General features: G+C 38.3%; 1 protein-coding gene across 2 annotated transcripts; it reads right to left on the reverse strand.

Moving 5' to 3' along the window:
- Positions 1 to 178: 178 nt before the first annotated feature.
- Positions 179 to 18,486, reverse strand: snap23.1 (synaptosome associated protein 23.1). Of its 2 annotated transcripts, none has more exons than XM_084381677.1 (8): positions 18,354 to 18,486; positions 13,084 to 13,198; positions 8,171 to 8,212; positions 7,558 to 7,606; positions 6,308 to 6,425; positions 4,323 to 4,496; positions 4,049 to 4,193; positions 179 to 2,550 (listed from the first exon to the last, which is right to left on the reverse strand). In XM_084381677.1, the coding sequence occupies exons 2-8, from the start codon at positions 13,138 to 13,140 to the stop codon at positions 2,488 to 2,490; spliced, it is 648 nt and encodes a 215-aa protein (XP_084237803.1). In that variant the 5' UTR covers positions 13,141 to 13,198; positions 18,354 to 18,486; the 3' UTR covers positions 179 to 2,487. The 2 variants fall into 2 exon arrangements, with proteins under 2 accessions (XP_084237803.1, XP_084237802.1); XM_084381676.1 differs by lacking the exon at positions 18,354 to 18,486 and adding an exon at positions 18,152 to 18,268.
- Between the last annotated feature and the right edge of the window lie 2,531 nt (positions 18,487 to 21,017).

Consider the following 21,017-nt stretch of genomic DNA (forward strand, 5'->3'; position numbering starts at 1 on the left):
CTGAAGTGACGCACAGCGGCTGAACCTTTTGCAAAAGTTTTAAATCTTATACCCAATGAGATCTGCTTGATATATGGTTAAGTTATGGGTGGTTTAACATGTAGAGTGATACAGAGCTACGGAGTTTGATATTGAGTGTCATTCTAGTTGTTAAAAACACAAGAAAGGTGCAATAAAGTGAATTTTTCAAAACAGATTTATTGAGTACAAACATGACAGAGGCAGGCCTGAAACAAAAGGCATCGTCACTTTGTTGGACAGTCATCCGTTAACCAAGCTAATTTCAGATAAGACGAGCTGCATATAAACATATTCAAAATAGACAAAACGGTCGGATTTACATTCCAGTGGCTGTTGGTGTGACAATGAATAAACAGCCCCAAGACAGCGAGGCAGCCTCAGGCTAGACTAATTAGATCTCAGCTGACAAGTAACGGTCTGAGGATGATCACTTATAGCAATACAAAGCCCTGAATAACAGTTCATTTCAATCTTTACAAACTCAATAGGTGTTCGCCCGCAGCAGAGCATACAAATTATCATTTTTCTCCAAAACAAATAAGCCAAGAAGATGCATTCAGAGATACTTTCAGCATATTGTATTACTTTATCATTAGCCAATTTTTTCACAGCGAGGCCTCACCAGAGCCTGCCAGGTCTTTCTCGGCTCCTGCATTTACCCCTTGAACACCATTCATTTACATGTATACTTTTGCATCTTGCTGCCAGCAGTAATTTCTCAGCCCGGCTCTGGCTTCCACAAAACAAATTATTCTTTCCACGACCAGATATTATCATTTCACTGTAGCTCTGCTGTGAATAGTGGCTATTTACAGAACAGATGGAGGAGATGTTTGTGGCTGTTAGAACACAACCATGGACCATCTATAAAGGCACTGACAGGGTTCCTGCACGTTAATTTTCGAATTAAAATATTTTCCTGACTATTTTCTTTAATTGTTAGGATTATTTTAATTACAACAAAACTGCTGCATATGCCATAATGACAGTGACCTAGCGGGCTAAAACGAGAAATTATAGTAGATTAAACAATGTACAGCCCTGTGTTTCAGTAATGAACATTTGTTTTCATACTTTTTAACGACTGTGCAATTATCAAACTTGAGGAAGCTAATTTTCCGCACATTACCAGACTTGTGTAGGAACCCTGCATAGGCTGTTAAATCTCCTCTTGGGTGTTATAAATCTCTATTAACCAGGAGGTAATGAAGAAAGAAGAATAAAATTAGACTAACAGAATGACTACAGGCAATTAATACACAGCGACACAGTTTCAGTATTTACATAAACACTGCGGTCAGAGTGGAAAAAAACCTCAAGAGAGACTAAATATGAATTACAGCACTTGATCTACTGTCATTCAACCAGTCACATATTTCCTGAATTCAGTGTTATCATCATCTAAACTAGTTGCCTTGGAGGAGGTAATGATGAACATTCCTCATTTACTGACCTTACTGAATCTCCATCACATTTGAAGGACAAGCGATTGCTATATATTAAAATTTCTAACACCGGGTCAGCGCCTCGCAGATTTCTCGCAAACACTTGCATCAACCTTGACTTCTCAGTAGTCAGAAAAATTGCTTTCATTCAGGGGTAGGTGCTTTGAATTCCAGCATGAAAGGATTTGCCATGACTCCAAAGCACATTTGAGATTTTTCATGAAACAGCCTTTACATTTTTGAAATGGCATAAATGACAACTTTATTCACAAGTCATTTTTTGTTTGATAGAGAATAATTAAATAAGCATGTCATCTCATAACAGCAATAATAATAATACATCATACAATAAACTTTAATTACACATTCAACCAATTTGAGGGAGATACATTTGTTTCAGACCAAAGTTAATGTTTTATGATTAAACTAGATGTAGCTGTATTAAGATAAGACCAAAAGGGGCTGATACATAAATTAATGCTGGGCTGTTTATCACTACTAGACAGCTTATGAGTGTGGACCTCATTCAGACACACATACACAAAAAGAGAAAGATTGTAGTTGTTGACTTTAAGAGAAAGGCAGAAAGTAAGATAGAAAAGCAGCTGACCTGTGCTTCTTCCCTTCCTGTGAATGCTGAGATATGATACAACAGGCCTGGTGCATATTTGGTATCAAACAGCAGTAATAGGCAGTCAGACACTCGGTTTTTGGAGCAGTTTCTGATGCCCATCCTGCTTCTCAAAGTCCAGCATGACCTAAATACATGTGTCAAAGGGTATAATGGTCAATGGAGGTTAATTTATAAAATGTATATATGTGTATACTACTTACATCTTGGTGCAGTAAAGCAGGCACACTGCTGGCAAAAATATTCTTCCGAACTGATTATTATCATCATTTCTTTTTTATGTCAATGACTTTGAGTTTGTGCATGTGCACAAGTATGCAGTGTGTGTATGAGTGTGGCGACAGAGGCTCAAGGTTGATGGATAAAACTGGCAGAAGCAGGCTTCCTCGTCTACTTGATGAGCTTGTTGGCTCTCTGGTTTGCTTCGTCGATACGAACTTTGTTCATTTCCGCCTGAAAGACAGAAAAGAAACAGTTGAACAGGGGTTGCTTTACACATATTCACCCTTTTTAGTTTTCATTTAGCAAATCACCGACTTGAAATGCATTTAATAAACATTTAAGGTTCCCTGTGGAGTTTGACCTTTAGAGCTATGGAACAGGATGATAATAAAAAAATTGAAAAGGTAGTTGTATTGATCACGCTCTGAAAAAAAAAAAAAAAGAGGATGCACATGGAGGATAACACAATACACAATCCTGCCAATGGTTTCACATAGGGCTGGGCGATATGGCCTTAAAATAATATCACAGTATATTTAGGCTATATACAGGTGACCATAAAAAGATACAGGATACACAGAATTGTCACCTCAATAGCCTTTATCACTGTAAACATAACATTTTAAATAATAACAATAATTATATGAATTGAAGACACTTGTGCTAATTACAGATGCAATCAATGTGTTTTTGAGTTGTTAAAGATTGTTTTCCCCCCTTCATTTGCTTCACAGTGGTTTGGTCCACTATACCAGCCCACACGCATTAGCACTCGGGACAGGTGTCAGTGGAGCCGTCTGTAGGAGTGTGTTGGTGGGGGTGGATGACCTCTTGTAAGAAACTACTTTCCAACAGTTAACTTAAAATAAAAGATGTGTCTGACATTATTATTTACTCTTACCAATCAAAAGAACAAAACCCATTTATAGTTACAACCAGATTGCATTTTGTTCGGTCCATTACCTCACGGTTGAATCAATATTGGTACTTAACAAGTGCGTCTTTTAACATGCTGGTACAACCCTCAAATGATTTACCTTTCCCTTACCCACAGCATCTCTTCTACGCAAGTATAGTAAACATGGATGTAAACAATGCAGGAAAGAAAGAAAAATCTGCTTTGCAAAGGCTTTATGATGAAGGAAATGGATTTGTTAGACCTCAAGGAGTTTCAGTGAAAAACACTGGATGTAACAGAGTTTTTGTTTACTTACAGGAAAACTCCACAGGGTACCTTTAACTTAAATGCATTTGCACTTAATTGCTCTAACCCAATACCCAATTCTTTAAAAGGCGGCCTGTGGGCTTTGCTTGTACACTGACAAAGTTATGTTTACATTCATCCTTTCTCACCATAATGCAACGTCTGTATCCTTGAGGCCTAAAACAAGCTGAATATTTTCTTGCGTATAAATCTTTTAGCATCATTTACATACATGCTTGCACACTTGCTAGTCTTCTTCCTGCCTTCCACATTACTGCAGCCAACAGTCAATCAGTGGAACAACATGAACTTATAGAAACATTGCTCCATTATTCCTTGGGGCCCGTTCCATAAAGCAAGATAACCAAATAAGCCAGGCTTACTGGCAACTTAACCCAAGTTCCTGTGAACGAAAAGCGTCTACCAATTTTAGGATATTCATTTTGGCGGAAGTTGAGGTGACAATCCTGCTTAAGTGATGTGAGAAAAGTCTCAAACAAATAAAAATACACATCCCAGACTTACCTTGGAATTGATGCCGTCAATCTGTTTGTTCTGCTTGTCTATCTCATTGCCCATGTCCACAGCCATAGATCTCAGGTTGCCAATGATGCTGCCCACTGTGTCCAGGTTCTCCTCCATCTCGTCCTCACGTGCATCGTTGGTTATCCTGCACCATGGATGTCAAGTGTTATTTGTCCCCCAAGTGACTCTCGATTAAAGACTAAATGTCATGTCTGCATTAAAACACATCTGACAACAATACGGTAAAAAGGAGGCAAAATGACCAAGACCTTACCTCTTGATGTATGGACCCGAGGATGCTGAGGCGTTCGCCTGTGCAGCCTGGCCATTGCGAACACCCGGGGGCTGCTTTGAGACTACTTTTGAGCCATTTGCATCGCCTTCACCGTCACCTCCTCCAATACCCCAGGTGTGCTTGTATCGTGAATCGGCCTCAATTGACGACACTCTGTAAGAAAAATGGAAATTAGCAATAAAGCAGTTAATTCGAAGGTGTTAAAATAAAAAACTAGACAAAAAAACTCCACACAAAAGCATCCACAGGAGGTTTTAAGGCTACAAGTCACAATTGCACATTAATCATAAGGAAGTTAAAAAGATCCCCTACCTTATTTTATGGTAATCATCAAAGAATCCTCTTCTCCAATGTGAGAGCATTTTGGGGAGATTTTTTTTCATATTTAGAACGAGATATAATCTCACTGTGCACACACACACTGACACTGCATGTTGATATGGTTTGATGGGGAGAGTTTTAAGTGTGCTTGGCAGAGAGCAGCTCACCTATCTGGTTAGAAACTGTCACACCTATTTTGGGAATGCTCACAAAACTGTGTCGGCAATCTATTGACCATAAAATTCACATTTTACATGCAAATTTGTATTTTTTCCTCTTCATTTCACTCTTTGATCTTTCAGGGCGATTTCACATGAATACAGCATAAGCTCATAATAGCAGAGTAGTGTCATGGAAGCACTCAAGCCCATGTAATTTGTTTGAGTTGCAGCTGGATCCACAATTCTGTAGTCCCATTTCAATCTTTTCCTCAATGTTAGTCAGCATAGACACCAACCTCTCCTGGACAATGGAACCGTCCTACTGGTTTATGAAATGGCCACCCGTTTTAATTGTTTCTACTTTCTGAGAAATCACGCTTTGTCTGCGAGTTTGGCATGGTGGATGTCTCTGAATACCACAATACCCATGAGCATTGGCTACTGTTGCTATGGAGAGGGAGCCAGGGAGGGGTGCGATTCAGAGCAGTGGAGAATTCAAAGTGCTTTGTTGCCGCAGTTGGAAACGAAATGACACCGCAGTTGCTGAATTCATCCAAAAATCGACCCAAAATCTAAAAGCGAATTCATTTCAGCTACATTAACTGCACTATAATCTTTAATGTCATGCAGCTGTTAGCAGCAGTTGTAAGAGAATTTGAAGTCAAAATGTTCCTTACTTTTTTTATGTACATAAGCTGGTACCTTTGACTTTTTATCAAAGAACCAGATCACAGTTTGTCAACCATATCCTGATGATATAACCAACAAAGTTTCATACCTATCCAAGCTATTATATTTAAATTAACTGTCAGACACCTAACACTGTTTATGGAGAAAATTAGACCTGCCAACGATAAGCTGATGAATCGGTCGAAAGACAATGAATTGCCAAGTATTTTGTTAATCAATGAATTGTAATTTTTTTAAAGCAGCGATGTCAAACATTGGCTGGTTGCTAACAGTCGGTTTTGCTGATTATCTTGGTTATTTCTTATTCTAGTCTTTGAGTTTTTAACTGTTGATTGTACAAAAGAAGCAATATGAAGAGGTCAGTTTGGGCTGTGGGAAATTGTGATGAGCTTTTTACCGCAAATTCTTTTACATTTTATAGGCCAAACAATTAATTATGGAAATAATGAGCAGATTAATCGATAATTCGTTGGTTGCAGCCTTGAAGAAAATAAATGGGATTTTTATTTCTGTTCTACCAAATCTGCGACTCAATACATGATATAAAAAATAAACGTAAAATATGCTAATAATTAGAAACTTAAGTTGATTTTCTAACTTCCTCTCCTGTTGGCTCTTTACTGCTAATATTAAATCACTGTTCATTCACAATTACTTTTGTTAAAAGCAACCACGTTCCTGCTCCATAAATGATCAGAATACAAGCAGAGCACACACAAATAAAGTATAGAAAAGCCTGATAACACACTACAGTGATTTGGAGCCGTCAGCAGCTCTGAGTGGACAGTGTACCTGTCACAGGGGCAGACACAGAGGCCGCAGCACTTGGAGAGGTCAGTCAGGTTTTTCTCAGCCTGTCTCATGTCCTGGTTGATCTGGTCCATGCCCTCATCCACACGCTTCAGCTGCTCTGAAACACAAGACAGGCACACCGAACCATGTCAGGCTCTCCTCGTCTGTATCTAGGTACATTTTATACACTAGGAATTTGTCTCACTGTTAATTTGGTTTTGTTTATTACCTTTAACTCATCCATTTTTAGAATAGATTAAATTAAACTTTAATGAGCCCTGAGAGGATTCCTAAATTGGGTCAATAACTGGGTCATTGCAGCAGCAAAAAAATGGGATGACAAAAAAATAAACTGCAGGTAGTACACCAAATAATTACAAATGCACATTTTTAAACAGGGAATGCATATCTTGGACAGTCCTACATAAACAATATGAAGTTACACAAATATAAACAAATAACTTCTCCTGAGACAACCTGAAGACCATTAATGAAGTAAAAGAATAGTTTGACGCTGTAAATAAACTATTTCATGATAATTGTGGCCAATACAGATATTGGTATTAATTTCTCCCTAAGGGAAGTGCTGCTGTTATACTATAACAGTCATGTCTATTTCACATGTAAAAACACAGCTTCACTACAGTTTCTTCGTACTTACAGTCACACAGGGAGGTAAGCACGAATTACTGAACTATGTTATACTTTTTTAATCAAAACATTGTCAAACATCCTTGCGATTTTTCTCTCGAGGACAAATCGTTGAAGGCTTCTCTGAATGATCCTGACTGCTTCAGTAAAAATACAAAAGGTTCTATAGATATTAAAACAGCAAATTTGTTCCTTTGAATCCTCTCCAAATGGATGAAATGCAAGTTACTGAACCATGAAAAATATCTGAAGATGCCTATGTGATAACAAAATATATATATAAACAAACAAAAAACACCAACAAACATAAGGCTAAGTGCATAGAAGTTGCTCTTAAATCATGATCAAGTAACCAAATATTCATGATATTTGTATTGTAACAACCAAAACTACCAAACAAACACCAAACCAACAGGGATGGACATGGAACAAATACCAAAAATTAGCCCCTGCCACCACTGCTACAAAACAATAACAGAGGAAGCAGTGGTAACTCTTTAATTCTTACTGTTTGCTTTCAAAAAATATTTAATTTGGGAGGAAAAAAGAAGCGAAAACATGTGCATGAAAACTAGCTGTGTTCATGTTGTATTATTTACCTCCTTGCTCGTCCAGCATCACCATGGTGTTGATGCCGGTCTGTTTGCTCTGAAAACACACAAGTCACAGAAAATCAGAACCAATAAAAGATTACAGAAAGTGTATCACAGAGAATGAAAATAATCATACATAAACGTTTGATAGTTTATTAGGATAATGGCTTTGTTCAGAATTTGATAACCGACTGAGGCGTCACAAAAACATGTAATAATAATTAATAACTGAAGCAATCCTTTTTCTATGACTTTTCTCACAACCAGATCTCAAATTATCAACAGTTAATTATCAACAGCTGCCATAATGCTGTTCTGTAAAAGGAGAATATAAACCTTTTAATTCAGATCTTTAATTACATCAATGTAAAAATCTTCTCTAATCTAATTTCAAGCATACAAAGACTAGTTAATTTATGAACAAATTGCAAGACAGGGAATTATCTCGCTGAAATCCTCATGCACCGAGATGAGATTTCCCTAATCCTCATCAAAGTAAGGACCAATTATAAACCAGCATGGACACACTTTCTAGGTCAAAACACAGCCACATGTAAGATGATACATCTTGTGCTTGTTGGTCAGCAGCAGCAGCAGCAGCAAACTGTCAAAGTCTCACCTCCTCTGCCATCTGCAACATCCTTCGTGTGCTTTCCAGTGACTGTGGAGGAGAAAATAGGAGGCGTTAGAGAATAAGGAAACAAGACTCAGCCTCAGTTAAAGATTCATTAAAACCACAGGGTCGATGCATTTTCCTGCAAAAGATCTTTCAAGATGATAAAAATGTGGATGTGTGTTTTTTAGGACTGGATTTTACTAACTTATATTCTTGATTGAAGAGTTTAGAGTTGAGACAATTTTTGTTTATACTGAGCCAGATGTCATGCTCAGACAGGGTACTCCATCTATCTGGCTTCTATCTAGATCTGGTTCTTCTAGTTAATTTTAACAAAAAACAACAGACTGGTGTGAATGTGGCCTAAAGACACAAACAGAACAGAAGAGAACAGAGCAACAGAAGAGAATTAACAGGGACACAATAAGAAATAGAGCAAGATAAGAAGGATAAGGCAAATGGAAAGATACACATGATAAGAAAAACAAAGAGGATGAAGCTACACCATTAATATTCATCAAGTTATGAAAGTAGATGGCAATAAATCTATAAAAATCTGTTCCATGTGAGTGTAAAGCTGAGATCTTGTCAGTCTATGTCAAAACTTCATGTGACAGTAGACATCATCCAAGATAATGTATTCATATTATCATGAAATCACAGTTCTGGTCTGAGCTGCAACCAGGGATACAATATTTAAGCAATTTCCTCATCTGATACTCAGCTGCCTTAATCATTTATTGTTTAATCATAAAAAATATATGAAATATGTTGGATGTTTTTCCATTAGAAAACTGTTTAAACCACTGATATGATCTATGTTGAATGCAGAATCAGAGTTGTCAACATTAGAGATAAAAGAACAGATAAAGCAAACTTTTCTACCACCAGTATTTTGTCATTTATTTTGACACATTTGATAAGCAGGTAGTAGTTATTTATAACAAGATGCTTTTTGTTGCATTTGTTCCCATCTCTGATTCATTTTTAACGGGTTTAAATTTTATCATTTCATCCCTAGCTGCAACTAAAGTTTATTTTAATTATTGATTTTTCTCTAAATCCTGAGGTGATGTCTTCAAATAGCTTCTTCTGTCCAAATACATTTGTATCAAATATAACAAAGAAAAACAAGAAATCCTCACAAGTGAGAACATATAATTATAGTTAATAGTTATATTTTGCGATTTCAATTATATTTTTCATTAATTGTGCGGCCCTAGCTGAAATATTATTATCATACATGAGATGCATCGGTTTAAAAATAAAGAAATATGATTTTGATGCATGAGCCAGCCCTACTTCCCACCACTTTATTGTGTTAATGAAGAGCTGAAACAATGTGTCAATCAATTTAGCAGATCAACATAAAAATGATTGGCAAATATTTTGATAATTAATTCAAGTAATTTTTTCAAAGCATCAGTGCCAAAAGTTCAATGATTCCAGCTTCTTAAATGTGAATATTTTCTGGTTTCCTTAGTTTTAAAAAGAAAGACAAAAGAAGCTATTTGAACTTGTCGGGCTTTGGGAAATTTAGTTTTTCACTATTTTCTGACACTTTATAAACCAAACAATCAATCAATAGTTTTCCAATTAATAATGTGAGCAGCTTCTCTACTAGACAAACAATTAGTCAAACAACTCAAGGAACAACAGAAATTGAATTGCCAACTATTCTGACAAATCATTTTCGCGTTATTATTTTCCAAGGTAAAATGGCCAAATATCACTCAATTCTTGTCTCTCCTTTGTCAGGATTTGCTGCTTTTTAAAGCATTGTGAGATGAAAAAATTAGTTTTTGAGATTACAATTTTCTAACATTATTGTTCAGCACAACACACAAAAAGAAAGCCTTGTTTGGTATGAATAACGTCTGCTCTGACGATACTTCATTTTGTCACAACTCCAACAGCTAGATTATTTCGTGGTGAAGATTTGTTCGTCAATGTGTTTTAACTCCTCCTGATCCAGTGACACGGGAACGGCTGACACAAAAGTTAACAGACAAAAACACACATGCACAGAAGTTGACGGTGAACTGGAATGCAGTCAGTTCAGGTGAGTTACGCCTTTGTGTCTCTATTAATAGCAAGTGCTGTGCAGAGAGCATCCAACGGAGTAAAGCACGGAAGCGACTCAGGGCATGACTCCATTGTTACCACCGCTAATGAACTGTTAACAAGAGAGAGTGGGGACCCGATTCCTCATTCTCTCTGTGTTATGTTTGCTCTGAATACATTAATCAGTGAGTTGAGGAAAAGACAAACACGGAATTGGCGAGAGGGACGTGTCGAGCTCAGCCAGGTTTCTGTTGGCTTAGCCAGAACATCACTTGGGTGGATAAACATTACATTACGTCTCCTAAAATCCTTGAACTGGGCTAATTAAGCCCGAAATTGCTGTCTTAGCCAAATTTTCCAGATTGGGGTGCTGTGACAATCTTTGAGATGCACACAGTGGGTTGGTATTTTTATCATTTGTTTGGGATGGCTTTAGTGGAAGGACAGCCAGGCCAGGTACAAGCAGGTTCCAGGAAACTACATGCAAGGCTTTTTAGACATAAAATTCAAGTGTGTTTCTACCACAAAAAGCATATAAACACACTACGGGTATTAGGTAGAAGCACACAAACAATGCATTTCAATAACTCTGACATATTGTTGAACAGTGTAGAAGCTACAGACTTGAAATGAAAAAAGACAGCTTGTGTTAGACGTCCTTTTCTTATCACAACAAATGTCGATGTTGCCCTGATACACAACCAGCCACGTTCTACCTTTAGGTAACCACTCATACCTGACATACTCAGAGCGGTAGGTAGCATTAGCAGGAGGACCCTCCCATGCCCTGTCCTTTCTATGATCTGCTAATGGCAGCATGGTACGGAAGAAAGAGAAAAGGAGAAGAGTGCATGTTAAGTCAGAAAGTGCACACAGAGAGGAAACACAGAGAGGAAAAAAAACATACAGACAATTAGTACAGTCAAAATTAGAGGAAGGTGAAGCGCACATCTACAAGCTCAGCTAGAGTAAGCTAATTTGCCTCCATTTGAATCAGATGGCTAATCATATGATGCCCCGGAGTGCTGATTAAACAATTATCTCCTTGATAATAAAACGCTTAGATATAGCTGACAACATTCAAACCGTCAAAACCGCAGAGGGGTGAGGGAGCTATCAGGCTAAATTAGGCGTAAAGACTCATGCACTTCCTATTAATGCCTAGCTTCATAATCAGCTGTGAATGCAATGAATACAATAACAGGCTGCCTGCTCTTTCAATGCTGTATTGAAGCAACCACGTGTTGTGTCCTTTAATGATATTTTTCCCATACTAAGTTTGATAAATTTGCTCAAGTAGTAATGGTTAAAATGATTAATTATAAGATAAATATTGACCATTTTAGTGGGTATAATTACATCAAATATTTCAATAATACTAATGCACAGTGGGCAGATCACTATGAAATACAGTCACTGTAGTTACTGTATACAAATTATATGGCAATTTTTGTAATTAGTATTTGACCCATTAGATTAAAAAAAATTAAATATCATGAGTTTGACAAATATGTTTCTTGTTACACAACTCAAAACATTTTAAATGCAAATAAAATGCATTTTGCATATTTAGATTTGCAGTTGGTCAAATCAGATTACTCTGAAAAAATAACCAGTTTTTGACGAGTTAACACAGCACTGGTTATCAAATAAAAATAAATAGATTTTATGATTTTAATTATCAGTATTAAGGCTCAGATGGGACTGGCACCTGAGAACATCAATAACTGTGTAATCTCATACGAGCCTAAGTGTAGCCTGAGATCGTCCGGAGGTACCCGCTTAGAGGCTCCAAGGTCAAGACTGAAAAACAGGGGCTACTGGGCCTTCGCTATCAGGGCCCTATCGATCTGGATCAGGCAAGCCACACCTTTACACACTTTAAATCTTTTATTAAAAACAAACTCGTAACAGAAATGTCCTATAACTTACTTAATTCCTTTATTTTTTTATTATGTCTAATAGTATCATATCAGTATTATTATCTTACTCTTTGCAAGAGAGCAAATAAGCAAAATGTCTAACTATTCCTTTCAGAATTTGGATTCTTTGCTCATGCAGCATTTGTTTGGCTTCTGTTTAATTTGAGTCCGAGCCAAACCCGTTGTCCTGACTGCTTGTTTGTGGATAATTAGCATATGTGTATCTACCTTTTGGTCATGAATAAAAGGGATACCAAATGCCAAAATTCCCCTTTAAGTATTAAATACTCTTACGCTGCAGGTGCGAAAGGTGTCTGTTAAAAGTTGGCAGTTTCATCCTCAACAGACAACATAACGGGCTACAGTAAATTTCAATGGTGACAAGTTGTACGATTAAAGAGAGTAGGAAAGAAGACAATTTGTTTTCTTTTAGAGGTCTGTAATTTCTAAACTTAGCTGTATTAATATGATTTTTTTAAAAAAAGGAAAGCTCAATTCACACCCGAATAAGTAGAGAATGAAAACGTATAGCAGAGAAATATCCCATTTTTGCATCGAATAAGACTCTCTAGAATATTCTAGAAAATTATTGGAATTAATTAACTGGATGTGTATCAGTTACCACCAAAAAACATAATCCTTACCAGGAAATGCAGAGAAAATTATTCGGGAATTACCGACCCGTAAAATTAGGTATTACCGAAAAACTCTCCTGCAAACATAATTCAGTTCCCAACTGTCCAACTGTATGCTCAGTATGCTCCAAACTCTCCAGTTTCATCATGGCTTCTGTCTGTAGCCTGCCTGGTTTTTGCATTTGATGCCAAAACTTTTGAGTAGAAAATCCTTTTAATGAAGTTTCATACACAATCAGAGAAAAAGGCAGTGAGAGAAGGATTGTGTGTGTGTGTGTATTGTGTGTTTGAGTACCTCATCAGTCACTTGGTTGGCCCTCATTGTCATCTGCTCCACTGTCATGTCTTCCATTTTGCTGCTGTCCTGTTTGGAGGCTCCCCCCGTGGCACCGAGCTCGATATTTTGCGGCCTGGCAGAGAAGGAAGGTCACTCAGTAATGTCACATCAGAGGGCATCAACCATCATAAAGGTCAGTGACCGAAACAAATAGGATTCTGCTTTCCAGACAACTCAGAACACAAACATTTTTAAACTCCCATAAGAAACATTGGAAGTCGGTATTCCTAGGGTGTAAATTTGAGGCAGATCTGCTCATCTCGACTTCATTAGAGAGTAGCTGTTTGATTACACACAACAATGGCAGCACCCATGGGGAGGGCGGTATTTGAATGAGGCTAGTGAATGGAATATTTAGATACGTTTCCAAATGTAAAAGTACCACAAAATAAAATATATAATTGTGTCAGTGCTGTTTTTCCTCCTGCATTTCATTTATATACACAAGGATGCTACACTTGGGGGTTCTTGTGTTCACACTTGCCAAAGAGACATGATTTTGTTAAGGTGAGCCAAGTTTTTGTTTACTTTTGGCGTCGTGCGCCTGGAACGCTTGGAGGTCGGAAGTTGGAAATTTCATCTAGGAAATTCCAGCCTCCGACACTGACTGGAACACAGCATGAGACCAAGCCTAAATACACTGCTGGCCAAAAAGTGATGTGAAGTAAAGTGGAGAGGAAACAGCATCATACCGATTCCAATTAGTGATGAAACAATTAGTGGAAGAAGAGCTGATAAACAGAAATAAGTTGATGACAATCTTTAATATGGCCTAGGACATACCATTATATCTATATATATCCATATCCATTTCTCTTTTTGAGACAATAATGATGTCTATTTGGTAGTTTAAAAATCATAAAATATTAAAGACTAAACATGTGTGACACTGACATTGATTGTGACAAAGATAAGCTAAAACTAGCACATAGAAATAGTCACTTACTTACACATTCAGCGGAGAAAAAGCAACAATCTGATATATTTGGAGTCCAATTTTCACTCTCTAACTTCTTGTTAGACAGCTAGTCACTAACTGTGTCCGTCTGCTGTTAGGTTGCTGAGCAGGTAGGGTTTTTAAGAGCTTTTTCACTAAAAATAGCTGCTGGCTGCAGCCAAAATTTTTTCCAGGTAAGGCTTTATTGGTTACAGATGGTAAAAAAGGGGTCTTTGATTTTCCCTAGTCTCAAATAACAAGGCATTTTATCTTCTTTTTTGACTGCTGGTCAGATTAAATAAGAAGTTAGGCTCTCATAAGTTATCAGGGGAATTTTTAAATTACAAACGGTGTACTGCTGTGTGCAGTCTTAAATATGAAGAACACATTTACTGCATGAGAACATCAATGTATATCCACGTCACTCATATGGAGAAGGAAGGAGGAGATGCAAAACCTAAACAAATCAGGCTCTTTTACTGCACCTGAGGGAGTGTTAGGAGTCTAAACACATAGAGCAGGCTTGTTGATAAAGGAAACAAAAATCTATTTCGATGATGATAGTAAAACTTTTAGTGAGCCTAGAGCAGTTCCCTGTTTGTGTAAAGATTAGTGGCAGCGTGGCTAGCAAAATGTATGCGAACAATGAGGAGATAACGAGACTATGATAGGGAAATTACAATCATGAGAGTGGATGTTGGTAAGTGGCAGAACTGCGCAAGAAGGTTTACTACAATATGTTACTACATAATGAAATTTGAATGTTAAAATAAATCCTATATGAATAAATAAAATGAAACAACAGGTTAACATTTTAAAAGAAGTGTGTACACCGATTATGGACTCTATAAAAAGCTTTCACACACAGTTTGTGTTTTGTAAAGCAGCATCACATCGTCCACATCACTAATGATATTCTTTTTCAGTATTTTCTTGTATGTAAATATTTCCTGAAAGCACCAAGACTCATCCCCAAATCATCAGCAGATTTCATTGACATACGGCGGAGGTCAGGAAATTTCTCGATTATAAGATGTAGAAAATTCTGCATCGATGCAGAGACGGAGCATAATTAGTTTAGTCTGCAGCGTACACAAAAGAAAAGCCTACATATGTTGGTTGATGATTTACCATTCTTGGCTGCTCAAAAAAGATGTTAAGTATGAACCATGTTAAATTTACCGATTCCACCCTGAGCTCGGCAACCGTAAACAATACAGCAAGCCCAGCTTCTCAGCAAAGACGCTGTCAACTTTCCCATCCAACACTAAGAGAGGCCAGTGCAGCCGAGTCATGGTTGTGATGTTCCTCTATCGAGCAGTATATCAATACAGGAAACTGGTTAAAAATGTGACATACTGACTCCTTTTGGTAAAGGACAAAAACTATACTGCCACTTGCCTTTACAGTCTAACCAAAGATCAATATTGACTGATGATTTCTGTTTATTTTAGCATTTTTTCCATCTCATGCCATATATCTTACGCAATTATAGGCTGATTCATCACGGAAACCAATATCACTAAATGTGATTATTTAGGCAACCACAATGATAAGAGCCTACACGCTCACAAGCATCTTTATGGACTTGATATAGGGATCGACTTACAGCGGAGGTGATACACTACACCTACTTAATGGGTTTTAAGCGTGGTAGAAAATCTGCAAGTACATTGTTGCCATCTCTAAGATGTTGTTAAATACAGTGCATGAACTATGGTCCTTCAACTTTAAAGAATAAGTGCTTAAGAAGTCTCAGTGTCAGTTACTGAATCATACAAATACATTAAAAGCTTTGGTGTAATAGGTAGAGTCTTAAGTTATAGTACTGATCTCATGTGACTTCCCACAGCTGATCATGTCAGCACATTTTGAGGTGCGTCAAAATATGACAGCTCTGTGCAGGCTCTGCTTTCAGATTAACATTTAGATTTCTTAATACTTGCACAATATGTACAACGGCAGGGCAGACATGAGTCAAGGACGTGTCGCTGAGAAGCTTTCGGTATAAACCAGAAGCAGGAAGTGTGGTTGAATTGGTCGCTGAGGGCCACTCTTTGAGAAAGTGGACATTTTTCTGTGTTTTGAGTTTACTCTCAACATCTCAGAAAGGAGGAATTGACTTCATTAGATTTCAGACAAAGCATGGCCAAGGGAAGTAAACTGGAATTAAATGCCACTATTTGTTAGAAGAAGGTAAGAGCAAGTCTATATGAGAAGTAAGAAAAGTAACCTTATGGTGCTTTCCACAAAAGACGTATTTGTCATTGATGCTGGTTTCTCTTGAAAGCAGCTACACTGACAGACAGAGGCTTTAGCAATAGGTGTGTAATCCAGGTAATCCATCTGGAGATGAACACAGCATGAGCTCCACTACCTTGCAGAACGGTTTAGCAGATACAAATCCAATCTGAGCAAAATCTGATTTGTGCATCAAGTGACCTTCATGCAGTCCAGCATCACAGGATGCATCGAAATAACTGGTGTAATGGCAGCCTCGCACGGCCTTTGGTGCTAAAGGTAACATGAGATCAAGATCATCATAAGCGTGGATTTAAGCTTGTTTTCTGTGATGCAGAAAGACTGCACTTTCAAGGACAGAGACAGTGACTGCGACACACTAACACAACACTTTACCTTTCACTCTAAGTTTTTAAAGATATCAACTTTCAGGAAACGCTGCTTCAGTCCCTATATCCCTTTTGTCCTCCTCTGTTAACCTCTTTTCCTTTAAAGTTCAAGTGATTTTTTTCTTGTTTTTCGCATAACCCCTCAACTCCAAGTTCCTTTTCCTGCAGCAACTAACATCCTGAGGAAAAAAAAGACAGTCTACTTGGCAGACAGATCAGAGGATTTATTTCTTGTTGACTCTGCATTTCATTTTTTTGGAAACAGGGCACTTGTTTCACACAGGCTTGACTGCTCTTCCTAACCGATTATTGGACTTGGCAAGACACAGATGCCAGTTTACAACTGTAACACTGAACGAGGACTCATTAAAACACATATTGTGCTCTTTTGAAAGCCACAACAAGAACTGATGAAAATGTCAACACTAAAATACCAATCAAATGTGCCAGTAAAGCGTAAGTCTCTAGACATCTGCGTATTGATTTATCCTCATGACTCAGTGATGAGAAAGTTAGACTTCAGCCACACATGGGTAAATACAAGATTGTTTTGTCCCCATGCAATTTGAGCCTGTCATCACGAAACAGTAAGCCCAACATTTTCACACCTCACCCTCGATAACAACACAAGACTGCGACAGCCACAAGAAGAATAATTTAACAAGCCTTAAGGACATACCCGCTCATGTTATAGTTTCCTCTACAGCAGCAAACAGCAAGTGTCTGAACACAACAGCTCCTACAGGGAAACACATTTCTTGTTCCTCTACCCAAACCTGTTCCTCCAGATCCGACAACACAATGACGTCTTTTCTTAGTCTCATCAGGCTGTGCTCCTATCCTACTTCTTGATCTATTTAGCTTTTCAAACATATAGGCTTCAACATTTTTTTTCAACCTGTCCTTAGTGAGGACAATACATTTATTTAGGAATAGTGTGAAATGTGTAATGTTTTGGGCAGGGTGGTTGACAGATAGTGCTGACATATGCACCTAAACAAACAGCAAGAGGGCAAATTACATCATGCTGAACAGACAAAACCTAAACCATGGCCTCTAATTTCTTTCAGCAGCATTTAAAGTGTATTAAAAATACTGTTTTCGCTTGTTTTTCTGCCAATCACAACTGAAGGCATAGGAGAAATACGACAGGTGGTTAATTATTTCCGATTTTATAGTTAAACAGCTGCAATGCTGTATCCACACACCTGACCTTGGTTATATAACAAACAGAAGAGTAAAGTTAAATGCTGAGCAAGTATTTAACAAGAGTCACTTGATAAACAGGTGACGTGAGGCTCAAAGAGACACATGAACCAAATGCACCATAACACCAGTCCCCCCCACACCCAAAGCACACAAGTTGTGGCTGTAAAGAAGTCCCTGAAACAAACAACACTTTGAAACTGAATGAAAGAGTTGAAAAAGAGTGTCGAGTAGTCTGGCAAAGTTGTCTTACATGGTCGGAAAAGTTGCTGAAGCGCTCAAATATCGTAAACACAGCACAGTATCCGGGGGTAAGTCGTAAACCAAGCTAAAGTGTTGCTAGCTTGCTAGTTAGCTAGTTCCGCTTTCCTGTCAACTACCACACACGCCTCAAGTCAAACAACTATCTCGAGAGGGAGAGAGGAGAGATATTTATCAGAGGAGTCAATACTTACAGTTAACCCTCCTTGTTTTTGAAACAATGACCTCGTTACTCCTCCTTCTTCACGGTATGTGAACTTGGCTCCGGCAACTTCTGGATTCCTTCAGTGTTTCCAACGTCTGGTTGTCTGAAGTGTGTGGGATGGGGCGTTTATGTGTCGTCGGAAACATCGCGATTCGAAAGTATGATTAACACAACGGTGAAATACCCTGTAGGCCTACGGGAAACTCCACTCAAGTGAAAGTAATGTTAATGTATTTAAATGTAGCTGTACCTGCAGAATCAAGTACTATAAAGGAGGACAGCTCCATTAAGACTAGACTAAGACAAATAATATATTATAAATATATCATAATGAATATATGAAATATTATAAAATTGTATTTCACGTTTTCAATATAAATATTTGGCTGCAGTATGAGGCTTTAGGCTTGAAAAATGATGAAGAATGTATATTAAACAATTATTTTCATTGTTGATTAATCTGTCCGCTATTTTGTTGATTGATCGATTAGTTGTTTGAGCTATAAAATGTCAGAAAATGGTAAAAGAAATGTCTGTCTGTGTTTCCCAAAACCAAAGATAACGTACTCAAATGTCTTATTTTGTCCACAACCCAAAGATATTCAGTTTGCTGTTATAGGGGAGTAAAGAAATCAATAAATATTCATATTTAATAAGCTGGAATAAGATAATTTTGGCTTTTATATCTAAAGTTTTTTAGTGGTAAGAAAACAATTAGAATGGCAATAATTAGTTTTTGTATAATTCATAATGTTTGTACTCCAGATTAGTTGGGAAAACATTAAAGTGTGGACACTGTGCTCTACAGTATGATACAGTTGTATGTCAATACGCAAATTCTCAGAGGGAGGAGCTTTTGAAGAGCACTTGAACGCAGCACATGATGGTGCGCATGTCCTGTCATATGACTCCAGAGGAAAAAGAGGCGCTGCTCATTTTCCCCACATGAGTGCAGCATTTACCCTTCACCCAGACCTCCCCCTCCCCCCTTCCCCCTCCTTTTCTGGGTATTTTACATGAAGGCAGACTGCTGGATATTTTTCATAGTGTTTCCAAGAGATGCTCTGAAATCTGAGCCCCTAGCATTGAATCTGCTGTGTAATTCCCCAAGTTTTTATGGTTTAAACCACAAAAGCCTGTTCAAGGTGACTGCAAAGACACCGGGCAGAGTGCCAGCCAACATATCAACTGACAATGACTAAAAGGCAAGTGTTTTTTTTTTCTGTCTCTAACTGCAGCTAAATGTGTTTCCCTGTTGGGTCACCTACAGCTAAATACCTACAAAGCTGTACATTTTGTGACGGCTCCACATATGCACAAGGGATGCTGCCCTCACCGATCTACCCACTGTGCCAGAGCGGTGCCCTGCTCTCTTTGCCCATGTATCTTTTATAGGGTCTACATAGTATGCATTATTCAGCAATAACACACGGCCCATCTGGACTCCTGTGTGTGTTTGTTGCGTGCGTGTCTACGCGTGGCTGTGGGGTCCATAGTTAACTTTCCCGCTGTGCCATTTCACCATTTCACGCCACATCCAACAGTGCTTGAAGAGCTAAGAATTAGAATTTCCTCTGTAATTACAACTGAGGTATAATGAGAGTGTGTTGGACAGACGATGTGTGTGTGTGTGTGTGTGTGTGTGTGTGTGTGTGTGTGAGGGAATAAGAGAGGGAGTGAGAGTGGACGGAGAGAGAAAGAATAGAAAGTAGTAAGAGATAGATTAAGTGAATGTGTAATAGTGACTACAGATGGCACGTTCAGGATCAAGCTCTTTCATCATGCCGTTCCTCATTAATAGAGATGGGAGCGCTGCCCTAATTCCATAATTCCTAAATCATGCCAGTTAGTTGAATACGAGGAGACAAAAGTACAGGGGAGAGAGGAGAATGGATTAGCCTCCAGCCTAATAATGTGTCTCCGAGAGCGAGAAATCAACAGAAGAAGAGATGAAGGGACGGAAAAGACAGAGGAAGAATGAAGAGGGGTCGCCATCTGTATTTTCTGGCTTTCCTTTTCCCTTGTTGCCAAAACCAACATCGTATAAGGCCAAATTTACTCTCGCCAATTATTGTCCCACATGTACGCCAGCCAATGAAAATAGCTTAAATAATCGAGCGATTAATTAAATCTGGAAGAGAGAACATGCAGGGATATAGCAGAGTGTGTGTGTGTGTGTGTCAGTGTCATAGCCCAGATCACTAGTTTCTCATGATTTAAAAAGAGCACATCTGTTCACTTCTGGCTCTGCTCCAGCTGTACCACACATCCATCTTTCCACTCACAAGCGTCGGGAACATGGGAAGGTCCCGAGGCCTTGCTTGGTCGGGCTTAATTTTACGTTAGGCTAATTCCGCTGGTACCTGATACTTGTCGGGACAAAGAACTGGCTGACCAAGCGTGCATCTCAATATTCAGAGATAATTTCATTCCCTCGTCTTCCTTTTCCGCTGGAATCTACTCTCTCTCCCTTTGAATTGGCCTCTCATATGAAGCAATTTGATGGAAACCAGAGACATCGATAGCCATTAGCCCGCTTTGCACAGGAGGTCCAAACATGGCGAGCCAAGGCTCATCTATTATTCATGTCCCTCAGTTTTTCCCCAAAAACAACGTTTCTGATATTCTTTTTGCATCACGCTGCCAAAAGAGA

This window comes from Pagrus pagrus (genome assembly GCF_965226575.1).
Source record: "Pagrus pagrus genome assembly, chromosome: 18".
Taxonomy (NCBI): Eukaryota; Metazoa; Chordata; class Actinopteri; order Spariformes; family Sparidae; genus Pagrus; species Pagrus pagrus.